At 37.0% G+C, this 13,217-nt stretch overlaps 1 protein-coding gene across 14 annotated transcripts in view; it reads right to left on the bottom strand.

Moving 5' to 3' along the window:
* Positions 1 to 13,217, bottom strand: part of AOPEP (aminopeptidase O (putative)) — a 204,205-nt gene that overhangs the window by 74,532 nt on the left and 116,456 nt on the right. For 13 of the 14 annotated variants that reach the window (XR_004500435.1, XR_004500434.1, XR_004500436.1 and 10 more), the window contains 2 exons: positions 8,330 to 8,392; positions 7,606 to 7,689 (listed from right to left, as the gene is read on the bottom strand). The exons of the other annotated variant lie outside the window; for it this stretch is intronic. Coding sequence is in view for 7 of the 13 variants with exons in the window: in XM_015653218.3 (XP_015508704.1) it covers positions 7,606 to 7,689; positions 8,330 to 8,392 (147 nt within the window). In the remaining 6 variants the exon portion in view is untranslated. The remainder of the gene's footprint in view (positions 1 to 7,605; positions 7,690 to 8,329; positions 8,393 to 13,217) is intronic. 14 annotated transcript variants of the gene reach the window in all.

Here is a 13,217-nt window from a genome sequence, read left to right as displayed (position 1 = left end):
CAGGTATTTCAGGCATGAGTGAAGAAATAAACAACTGCTAAATAAACTCATGACATGATGTCCAGCTGATTTAGGGCATGTAGACTGAAGAATACAGAGAATATAGTTCATAAACTCAAAACATAAGATTTTTTAAGAAGCAAGAGTAATGAAATTCAATTTCAGCAAGGAACTTGTGTCTCATGCCCAAACCATCTCACAGACTCAAAGTGGCAAAAAAATGGTTCCTGTGGTTGGGACAGTAATATCATCTTCCTCCTTACACATCTGTTAAGATTACCAAAAATGATGGAGCTCACACATCTCCATCACTTTTCTGTGGGCTTTCCCCACAGCATCTCTTAAACGAACATGGTCAATGTAGCGGTCTAATAACTTTAATTAAAAATGTCCAATAGATGCCTAAATTTAAGGCAGAAAAGCAAAGAAGATATCCAGAGCAACATAATTGCCCAGCCTTTCTTTTCATCAGCAATTTTCCCAGATAAAAATAAAAGCTTTTCTTAAAAAATCATTATGAGCTCCAGCACAGGACAAAAAAAAAAAAATCTTTAAGTTAATTAAGCAAATTGTCACTGGTAATAATTTTTTAATCAAAACTATGGAAATTTAAGTATATATGTACGTACACACACACACACAGAGTCATGTTAGGAAGTAGTCTAATTTCAAATGCTGGCATAGGTTTCAAAAAACCTGCACATGAAGCATTTGATGTGGTGAGTTAGACAATTGTGATCAGTTAACTTGGTTTGCGCCCACACGAAAAGTAGCACAAGAGAACATGCATCACAGACCAAATGAGTATGATACAATTTACACACACCATTTAGTTAAAGCAACAAAGAATGCATTTGCTTTCAACTGTAAGCTACCTTCCTGCTCTAAAAGAGCTTCTTAGGGGACTCTGGGTGGGGAGAGAATGACAGTATTTTAAGTTGTACCCACGATTACTTTTAGTACTGTGTCCATGAAAAAACAGATTGAGAACTACCAAAACCTTTTTACCAGGCTTTGCAAAAGGTCTAGCCTAACTTTCCGAGCCCACATATTTCTGAAAAAAAATGTCTACACTTACAGACTACAACACATGTGCTTTTACTATATAGCACGTGAACATAATCCAAACTGAAAATAGACATACAATGAGGACAATAGCTAAGAACGGTCATCAAAAAAATAGTTAAGCCTATTTCTGACAACGTGTAATAAATATAAGACTGAAATAAAACACATGTAAAACTGAAATAAAGCACACATTCGAGCCAGCAGACCAACAAACCTCTTTAGGAGTCATTATAGTAATACAGTCAAGAAGAACCTGGGGACATTTAAATCAAGTAGATTATTCAGCTGGCATGCACAAGTGTATATTCTCAGCTAATAAAAAAATCCATAGGAAAACTCTGTAGGAAAAAACTTATGGAGTGTTTGAATGCAGTGCACTACTTTTTTCCAAATGTGGTATGCTGCTCCAATTGCAAATGCCCAGAGAGGGACAGACTTCTTTCTGCTTCCAGAACTCACTATATCACCACTCAGAATTCACTGTGTAAACACTGGGGACATAGACTTGAGAAGTATTAAAAATAATCAAATGCTTTTTGGTTTTTCTTTTTATTTTGGAAAGAGTAAAACTGTTCTCACATTTTCCATTTCCTGTTTCATTAAAGACAAAACTTATTTTTATTAAGCTAAGGTATGAATCATCATGTTTCAACCACCAAAAATAGGATAGTCAACAGCAGACTGAACAAGTTAGTGGCAGTAGTCAATCCCAGTAATGTAGTTATAGACAGCATCACATGATAACATACACAAACATCACCTTAAAATGCCTCCAGTGAGACTGATAGCCAAACAGTGCTCCATCACAAATGTGTAACTAAATCTTCCTACAAATCAAAAGCAACAAACCCCTCTAACTAAAACTGCCTTTTTCTGCCTTTCTGGACAAACCTTGTCTTTTACAACAAAGTGACCTTAATCTACAATTGCACATGGCAGTTGCTTGCTTGGACAATTATAATTAACAGTGATGTAAATATCTGCAAACTTTAAACCATTTCAATACATAGCAATGCTGGCATGAGATCTTCCAATTTAGAGATGGTCATCTCAGAGTCAGAAAGGGAGCAGAATCATTAGCATATGCATGGTGGTAAGTTGCTTGATTGATCTAAAAATGTGGCCTTAATGTGGTGTAATGAGCACATTCACCCTTTAACAACTTAATATCTATCTGAGAGGCTCCATATGAAATGGATACAACAATTCCTTGCTAAGAGATACTGGGTGCCATTAAAAAGAAAACTATGATCCTGGCATACTAATACTAGAAATAAGATACAGCTGATGTGGTCAGAACTGGACTATTAAAAAAAAAAAAAAATTAATTACCAAACCAAAAAATTCACTCTGGTTTGGTTTTGTTGTTTTGGTTTTTTTTCTTTTACACAGACACAAGTATTTTCTTATTCTATTAAATGTTTCTTAGGTGAATTCTGAAGCAGCGCTATCCTAAAAAACTGCAGCTCTTTAGAACAGCACAATTAAAAAGTTTCCAAACAATTCACAAATACTCTTTTGAGGATGGAGCAATAAATACTAAAATTACTTTATTCCAGTGGCCTGAAATTATATTCTTATGTACTCATAAAAAAAGCTTTTAAATGACAGTGTCTATTTCCCAGAGAGCTTAACAACATTTATGGCAGGTCTTGTACTTGAGCTGGGAAAAATTTTCCATTCAAATTTCTGAATGAGAAAAGAATTTAACATATTCTGCAATCAGTGAAGGCCAGTTTACAGGGTTTTTAGAAAGTTCTGTGAAATTAACAGAACTTGGTACAGCAAATAACACCACTCAAACATCACTGAATAACAGTTTAGGACTTCTTGCCATGTTTCTTTTAGCTGTTAAGTACTGCACAAAATCAACAGATTATTTCAGATTTGATCCTTGTTTTGATCCTTAGTTTGGTAGGTTCAAATAAAAATACTCATTTTGACAAACAAAAAATACATGCCAATTAAAGATTTAATGTAATTTTTATGCATTATATGTTAATAGTTGTTACCTGAATTAGCAGAAGCACACCATCCTGAATAAATATCCTAGTTAACTAACAGCTCTATAATACTACATGTACTTTATCAGTATTTTTTTATGCAACTCTGAAATATTTTCTACTTGCAGTATAACAAGACAACTCGTTTTAGAGAATTACAAGATTTGTTTCTTGTGTTTCACTTTTGGCAGTGAATTAATTATTAAAGGGCAAAGACAGCATTTAGCATTAGCATCACCCACAACTGATTTGGGTTTTTTATTTTTTATTAGAAACTTAAAAGCTATATCAAGTAATTTTTGCTCAAGTTATTAACAAAGCTCAAATACTTACAATTGTAAATCTCTGGAGTGACACAAAGAATCAATAGCAACAACCAATAGGAAAAAATTCAAAGTCACATTGGTAGTGGTTAGCAGACAAATTTTAAACACAAGAAAACTGTATTTCTGAGAAAGCAGCATAAATTATTCTGGAAAAGTTGAATCACTCCCCAGAGTTTCAGTATACACTCAAACGAAAACTGAAACAGTTAAAGGCACTTTTGATCATATGCAGGAAACATGTTCCTTATCTAGTGTGAATATATATTCATGCTTATTTCAATGTTTTTCCTAAATCCTGTGTATCCTTTTTATGTCATCTGATGATACATTTTATAACACTGGAATATTTTCAAATCGGCTTTTATGTTTTGACATAGAATGTCATGTAAAAGTGAATTAGTCTCAAAATGAAAAGATGTTTCACCACAGCAGATACAGATCACACACCACAATTCCACTAGTCTGACTAGAAGATAATTTTCTTCTGCCTAATACAGAGGATAGGATAATGGAATCTTTTTTCAAGCAGACACAGTCAACTATTAAACCAAACATCATCATCATCACAACACCACCACCTAACAGTTCTATTATACTCTTCATTATAAAACAACGCTTATTTGAACCAAGTAATTCTTACCAACTATGTTACACCTTCTCTAAATTTCATATACTAACGGCATTCTGTATTGATACACCTATTTACTGCTAAATGTGCTGACTAGATACATGACAACGTGAAGAGCATAATATTAAATGAGGAGTAAAAAATAGAAAACAAGAACAGAAAGGAGGACAAAAGTAGAAATGCATAAAGTGAATGCGTTTAAATTTGTGTGTGTACACATATTGTAAGAAGAGTAGCTACAGAAAATTATAAGCAGAAAACATGGTGAACAAAAGGTAACTTTTTTTTTTAATTTTTCAACTTGATTTTTTATTTCTTTCAAACAGATAGAGAGACTGAAAGTAAATAGAAAGCAATGAACAGTACTGAAGGTGACCAAAAGAGTCAAAAGAAGACAGCGAGAGACATAAGGTATGAAAAAGAAGTAGGAAAGAAAAAATTAGCATAAAAGGTGTTAAGAAAATATAAGGAGTTTCAGAGATAGAAGAGCAAAAAGGTTAGAAATTTTAAAAAGCTTAAAAACAAACAAAAAAACCCCTAAATAAATAAGAGTTAAAGTATGAGAACCTTCAGCTATTTGGCTAGAAGTCTTTCTCACACATTGATTCTGTTCCACTGCTGTAATCCACCGTGTGGATCCACACTGGAAAGCAGCACCATACCTTTCTACACAAGCTTCCCCACTCTTGAGCACAGTTAACACTACAGTAACGTAGTTTCATCCAGCACACAGTATCCCCCAAATGTTATTTAAATACATATAAGTGGATGTAAAGTCAGCTCCTACAAACTTAACTGTTCAGAAGGCAACTTTTTTCAATAAGCAATTCCTCGGCAGCTGTCAGCAATATTTCCTTCACCATTCAGTTTCATTTATTCCATACAGTTATCTTTCTGTCCTAGATTCTGTACTCAGATGCAGTTGCTTTGATTTGGCAGTGACTCAGTACAGCAAAGTCATCCATCTTGTATTAGAAATAGGATTTTCTATCACAAAGAAGAAAAATAATAGAGGAAAACTGGACAGAACAGGCACATGAAAGCTTAGTGGAAAGTCCAACAGCACAGGCAGAGATGGAAGTTTAGAAGCTACATATAAAAAGTTAGTGCTTGTTTTGAAAATTTAGAAGCTATATTTAATAAGCTGGTGCTTGTTTTGAAAGGATAAGCAAGATCAAAGCAAAGCTCAGTTTTATAACTGCAGCAAAATACATTAGCATCCTTATTTTAATCACAGTTGTAATATGAGCTGCTACCAACTCTCTGACTTTTGTGTTTATTATTGCTTGCTTTCTCACCTCCCTCTTCTCACTCCACATCTTTATTTCTATTTCTCTGCTATCTTCAAGGTAGCCTTACTTTTCCACTACATGCTTTTCTCTTTCTTGTTCTCTTGTTTATTTCTGAAGATACTTTAACTTTTTTATAATGCCATTTTAACTTCTGTACATTGCTATTTCTTCTATAAGCAGACACAACTTCAATAATAATAATTCAGTAATTCTCATGCAACAGAGGTTAGCACCACCTACACTGAGCAGGAATTGCACTGGTAAGTCAAAGTTGGAAACCTAGTGCAACCAACTCTGAAACCAAATAATAAAGCTCTGCTAGCACCAGGGAGGTAGGTCCCTTACTCTTTTCCTCCTCTATTCTCTTATCTGTAACATTACTGAAAATGTCACCATTGCCATGGTCAAACTTTCTAGACAACATAAATTCCAATCTCAGTGAATAGTTAGTGGTTTACTATCAAATATAAGATTATTGCTACGCCTCTTCCCTCCCATGCGGTTAAGTACCTTGCAAATGCAGTGCTGTGAATCTGCCCTGGATCTCCATGAATTAATTATAGATATTAGAATACAATGGTTATGCTTGCCTTCAATTTTAATTCATGTGTCTACTCACAGACCTTGCTCTAGAATTACTGTTTGAAACAACGAGTATATCTTATGTTTACACATCAGGTTTTGCATTTCTATCACTGCAAGGTACATGCTGAAGTTCTCTCTCACAAACTGTGGAACACTTGGAGAACAACATCCTCAGCAGAAAATGAGTTTTATCAGTACGAAGGAATTTTGCACTAATGAAGCTTTTTCCTATAAAAAGAGAGTAGGATTGGTATAACAGCATAAAGCACTTTTAAACCTGCTGTTCAAGGTGTAACAGAGGATCTACTTTGCGCCATTTAAAAAGTGCTTCAAAATGCATGCAGTCTAGTTTGTACTAGGGTTATTTGTACCACCAATGCATTTTGCTCATAAATTCCCAAGGCAATACAATTTTTATCTTACAAAAATCTTCTTCATCTTAGCATAAAATGATTGCAAATGCTACAATCAAATACAAATCAAATGCTACACATGCACACAAACACACATTCACATACAGATAGATGAACAGAAATGGAATTACCTGGTGAAACAGTTTATGCTATCTCTATTTAGATCACACAATTCTAAAGCACAACAACAGAGAACATCTTTCCTAAATTATGTATTCCAGTTACAAAAGAAAAGTCGTGAATTAAAGGATGCTATTTGGCAATTTTTAGCTAAGCATGGAGCTGGTAAATCATCCACCCACAACAATGTACTTTGTGGACATTTGTCATATACTTGCAATGCCCATACTAAGGCAACATATCCCAGGAGCTGGCAGTCATGCTATCAAGAATTTGGCTACAGAAACTGCAATGATTCATGATGCATTTTAGAAGCACTGTTGAAACAGCAAACCAACACACTACTCTTTTAATCCTTCAAAAGTAACAAGAGCTTTAAAATACAATAATAAATTTGTTTTCAAAACCAAAGCAAGCAAAAAAAAAATATCACAGTTCTAATAATGCATTTGGAAGTGCATCTTTATTCACCTTTTTTTTCCCTTAAGAGACAGAACACAGTTATTTAGTATCAGTTAACAACTTACCTCTCTACATTGCAATTTAAATGGTCAACGCAACCTTATAGAACAGGTCTTTCACAATAGATTAATCAAAATTCACTGGTTTAAAACCAGTTAAAATTTGGTTGTATTCAGGCTTTAAAATCTTCTGTAGTAATTTTTAAAATAATCATCACATTTTCATTAACTGAAATCTATACTACAGACAGATGATTTCTGAATTCACCATCTGAATGAAGAGTCAACAACATAGTCCAAATATTTTTTTTCAACAAGCACATCACATATATTATTGTTCCAATATCTACCATAAGAACTGTCTCTCACCTACCAGTATCTGAAAAAAGTGCTTCAGGTCCTGTCAAAAGCTCTCAAGGGCTGTATTTCTCTGATGAAAGCATCCTTTGCTTTCTTTCTGAGAATGTCCCAGTTAAATACAAATACATGAAAATTTTGTCTCCTGAATACAGACGTCTAAAGAGGTTATTAATTTCTTGCCATTGTATCTACATACTGACTCTGAAACCTTATCTGTAACATCCATTTACTATTATCATGTTGAAGACACTAAATAACATCTCTACCAAGCTTAAGAAGACATAATCAGAAAGCATTTTGAATCTTCTGCCCTTTGTCCCATACACAAACTGACATCATGATTGCTTACCTGCTGGAAAACAACTTCATCCTGCTTCATTTTCTTTTTGCTGCTTTTTCTGATCCTCCGGTTTGTCTGAATCCATTTTGTGACCTGGAGTTCAAAATCATGGTGATTTTTTAGGTAGAAGATGCAACCCGACTGTACTTTTACTAATGCTGTTACTCAGCATTAGTAAAGAGCTATAAAGAGTCTCAAGACAACTTTTTTCACTGCTTCACTGGAAAGAAAAAAACACTTTTCCTCTCTAAAGTGATGTGGTCTGAGGTAATCTGGTTATTACTTGCACATGATCAAAGTGTGAGGTGATGTTCTTCATCTTAGAGCTTCTGGTTTAAGTGCTTTTTCACAAAGAACATTTTGATGTCAAACCAGGTTGCAAAATAGGAAGTTATCACTGCAGTATGAAAAAACCACTGCGCTTTATCCCTTACACTTCTATTTCAAGTAAGAGATTTATTTCCAGCCACCCACTCGAACACTGTTCCAGGCTACCAAAGCCAAATTTGGATGGCGTGGTTGTTATTATTGATTAAAGTAGTACCGTTTGGTGGTTTTTGTTTGTTTTTTTTCCTCCATACTAATATTTTTATTCTTAATACAAAAGCACTTCCTTTTTAAAGCAAAAGAGTGGCAGGGTGGGGATGGTGTGTCAGGTAGAAAACTCCAGGAGCAGGTCTGCAAGGGGAAGAAGCGGGAGCAACGTAACAGCTGTGAAAGGTTTCCTCCTCACCTCGCCGCTCACTTGCTGGACGAGCTGACAGTCCTTCCACGTCTCTCCCTCCTCCAGCAGGGGCTACACAGGGCAGAAAGCGCACGGTGAGGCGGGATCGCCCGCGGAGGATCCGCGATGCGCTCTGCTCCCCGGGGCCCCGAGGCGGCAGCGCAGGAGAAGCGAGGTCCGACCGCCGCTAGCCCCCGGAGCCGCGCCCGCTCCTTTCCGCCTCGCCCCGTTCCGTCCCACGCCACGCGGCCGTCCCCGGGCTCGGGAGCGGCACACCGCAGCCCTCGCTAGGAAATGAAACACCTCCTCAGGGTCTCCCGCCCCCGCGCCCCGGCCCCCGGAGCCCCGCGGAGAGGAGGAGCCTGCCTTAAAGACGTCAGGGCCCGCCGGCTCCGGGGCGGCCCGGCCGGGGCGCCGCGCCTGAGACACCCCCAGCGGGGCGGCCGCGGGCCCGGCCCGGATCGGCTCGGCTCGGCTCGGCTCGGCTCGGCCCGGCCCGGCCCGGCCCGGCTCGGTCGGCTCGGCACCATTCGCCCCACCCCGCAGGTGCGGAGCACAGCACAGCACGGCCCGGCCCGGCCCGGCCCGGCCGGCGCTCTCTCCCTCCGCGCTCCACATCCATGCTCGTCACGGTTTACAGCCTCATTATTAGACATACGCTCTCTCTTCGAGACCCTGACTATGAACATACTCTGTCACAGGTCTTTACGGACAGAGGAACGGCCTAGTGGGGATAGTTCAAAGATGATCACCACCAACTGCTACAGCACTGGCCTTGGTACTTGCTGTCACGTCCAGAATCCAGCAACTACGCTACCTTGGAGGGTCTGAAATGCACCTTAAAAGCAAGATCCAAAGCAGCTTTGTAGGTATACCGTACCACACCAAGCCCATTATCGATAAATAAAGCCTTGGCTATAGGCTTTATTTATTCTACAACATGCTGTGAGCAGGTCATTAAATTAAGGTGTGGGACTTCATCAGGTACTCTTGTGCCCTTCTTATGTCAACTATGCCAAATCCAAATACTATTAATTCCTAAGTTAGGATTTTATCAAGTGCTTTTGTGTTTTTACTTAAAAAACAAGAGGCAGCAAAGGATAGAGTGCATCATACTTGTTATAGTTAAAATGATGTTACTAAAGTATTGTATTTTAGAAATTATTCATACTCTTTAGAAAATTATTTATACTCAGATTGCTATATTCTGTGAAAGCTTCAAAAGGAAATCTCAGCTCTAGCTAAAGAATAGGGAGCATTAAAGCATGTGTATAAGCAAACCCTCAATATATAGAATTAGATGTACTTTGTAAAGACATTTAAGTAAATAAAGATCCAATAAGTGACTATTAAATCTTGAGAGTATCCCTTTATCACTTGCAAAAAAAAAATCTCTCCTAGCCTTTTTGTTTTACAGCCACAACATCCTTCTTTCAAGATCAAAAGCTTTAGATCAAAGCCAAGATCAAACTCAATGCTTTAAATAGAAGCAACATCACTATGAAGCATTAGACAAAGAAGAACTTTTTAAACTGAGATATCACAAAAGAAAATCTTACTGTAGTTTTTTATTTCACACAACAGGTCTACTTGAAACTAGTATAAACAGCACATTTTTACTTTGTAAAGCCACAATAGATTTTTCTACTAAATGGTAATTCTGAAAGTGTCTACAAATTAACTCTTGAACTGAGTGTATTTAAATGAAGAAAGAACAGAACATAGTTCAAAGGGAATGAACAAAAAATTATGTTACTGGCAAACACAAATTAATGAATCTATTTAAACAGTATTTCCTTGGATCAGTTAACAGATTAGACTGTGCTTTCCCACAGAAGTAGTTATGGGAAACACTGGACCATAGAAACAATTAAACATATTTATACTTTAAGTCCTTTAAAGGACTTCCTTGAAGTACTTCCTTTCCTGTAAAATGTTTAGAAAAAACTAAGGGGAAAAAAGTTATGACAGACATTTTCAGACCTACAGATCTTGAGGCTGATTTGGGATGAAAATCCTCAAACACACAAACATACTGTGTGTTCAAACTCAGAGGAGACTCTTGTTTTCTTGTTAGTGGCTGCACAGCAGTGAAGGAAATTCAAGAGGAATTGTTTTTCATCTCAGTTAACTGACTTATGGTAATGTACCTTGTGAAGCCAACATCTGAAGTTCCCTGGTGCTGACTGCTGTGCATATCCCAACTTGGACTTCACCTACTCTTAAGATGATAGCACTGCAGTGTCAGGTAAGAGCCAACTTGCTCTTACAGATAGCATGCAGAAGACAGAAAGCAGTGGCAGAAATAGAGTGTACCTAACAAGTGGTGGTCACAGCACACTGGCTGTGTCTCTTACCAATCAACTCTTATCTGTTTATTGATGTGTCAATAAGATTTAGCTCATAACCAGAGCAGGAATTTTTGCTGGGAGTGGGAGAGAGCAGGGAAGAGAGAGAGGAGGAAGAGTAAAAGAAAAGGGGAGCTGTGAAGGAGGAGGGAACAAAGCAAAGAAAGGGACGAGAGAAAAGATGTTTTAAGATCATTTTGTTGCCTACTGTGCTCCTCCATACTTGAAAAGCTTAATTACACAGATGAAAGTGTGTCACACCAAATTTAAAATGGGAATGACTGCATTAGCTTCGATCCATATCCTATTTGCTGTCCACATGACACTGGCTGTCATACTTGAATCCCTTCACAATAGAAATTTAGAGATTAGTCCTTCCTGCATGTCCATCTTTACTCAGGAAGACTATCTTTCAGAGACTGTTAACAGATCTGTCCTATACAACAGTTATGATTGGGAATAAGCAGTTATACATGTCATATTAGGATCCCTTATTCTTGCAGCAGCAGGATTAAATAGAACTGAATTTTGAAAAACTGGAGGAGGAGGTAGCACCTTCTACGAATTGGTTGAATACAGACCAAATATCCTGGAATTAAGCAATGATTTATGCCAGCTCTTACTCAAGTCACACCAGATCCCAAGCACACAATGAACGTGCAGAATCACAGACAGCCTAGAAAACAAGAAAATATTTTTGCAGCAAACAACTCTTCATTTTACATTGAAACGGGAACTATTTTAAAATTGTTCTGGCTGTGATTGCTACTAATGGTATTTCATAATTCAGTGAAAAACTATAAAAACGAACTTTTCCTTTGCATAGGTTGCCGGCAACTTCAGCTCCTCTGTGCTATTATGCAGAAACAACCAGTATTGATAAACCAAGAAGGTGGTTTCACCTAAGATGAGCACTGAATTGATACCATTTTGTTGGCTTTTCAACAGTCCTCAGATACTGGAAGGCAAAAACAAAAAAAATGGAAAATGCAGGACTAAAAATCTTTACTGTAAATGAACTTCAGAAGAGCTCCTGTAAAGTAGAGGAAATTGGCGACTAATGCAGTCAAGTCATTTTCCAACATCTCTTTTCTAGAATCTCAATTACTGAATATTACATCACATATACACATTGACATTTATATATTCATATCCAGATGGACACCAGAAGCTACACAGCGAAGGAATTTTCTCCTACAAGATACAGCTAACTTCACCAGTATACAATTTCAGTTTTGTATCTTTCTACAATTCCCATTGAACAGAAAACAAAATACGGATTCCCCCCACCAGTTTCATTCTACCATGCTAGAATGGCACAGACTACTTTCTCAGGCTAATGCCATCATCACTGTGACATCAGAAAAGGATAATTTAAAGTAGAATTAACAGGATGATTTATAGGAGGAATAAAAGTACTGTAGTTTAAATTAGAAAATTAGCTTACTTGTAAACTAAGAATACAATGTGCCCTCAGAATAATTTGTGTGACCAGAAAATTGTTTCAGCAGGAAAAATGTGGCTTCTAATCTTTTGTGCAAAGGTTCAGAAAATGAAAATACAAAAAAGTATTTTATCTGGTAGCTCACTTGATGATTAAATATGGCTTGAAACATTTGACCGCAAAACAACTACAAGGATTTCAATAGTGCTACTGCTACCAGGACTTCACAGAGAGACTGAGGTGGCAGTGGGCTACATCTGAAAATGACAAGATGGCTGATGCATCCACATTGCAAGAAACAGTATATCAGCACCACATAAAAATTGCTGAAAATAAATCTAGCCCAGAATGCACTCCTGTTAAAACAGCAAGTTCTCCAACTGATTTTGTGCAGTCTTCATGGATGCAGCTTTATCCACTGAATCGAAAACTCAAGTTTTTCTGACATTATCCATTTTTTAGGAAAAATGCTAATTTATATTGATATCATACATCTAAATGGTGTAATTCCTCTGAGAGTTGCTGTGCTGGTATAAACATGCTCTTTCCAGATCAGCATGCTGTGTCTGGTACTTTTCAATGTAACATCCCTCCAGAGAAATTCTGTTCAAGTCAAACTTGCTCCTCCTGAAACTATCTCTACCTTCAAGAGACAAAAACCTGTTGAAACAATAACTTTGAGGATGTGCTTTCAGTACACTGCAACACAGCTTTCATATATTGCAGCAGGAATATTTTTTCAAAGTGGTTATACAAATATTTTCTTCATATCCACATTGGCAACTCTGCTTTGTGAAAAAAGTTCCTAGGTGAGTCACCACTCATGCAGCCACCTATTTAATTACATGATCAGATTCATAATCTGATAAAGGAAAATATCTCTGACCACATGAGCATGGGATCTCTAAATAATAAGTTTATTAAATCTTATTACTAAATAATCTTATATAACATGTAAGAGAAATAATTAATGTATTATCAGATTATATTATCTAGAATATGGTATTTTCAGGGTGTGCTAAATAATCTTACATAACATGTAAGAGAAATAATTAATGTATCAGATTATATTATCTAGAATATGGTATTTTCAGGGTGTGCTAAA

The sequence above is a fragment of the Parus major genome, chromosome Z (genome assembly GCF_001522545.3).
Source record: "Parus major isolate Abel chromosome Z, Parus_major1.1, whole genome shotgun sequence".
In the NCBI taxonomy this organism is placed as follows: domain Eukaryota; kingdom Metazoa; phylum Chordata; class Aves; order Passeriformes; family Paridae; genus Parus; species Parus major.
This window is presented reverse-complemented; position numbering and strand designations above follow the sequence as displayed.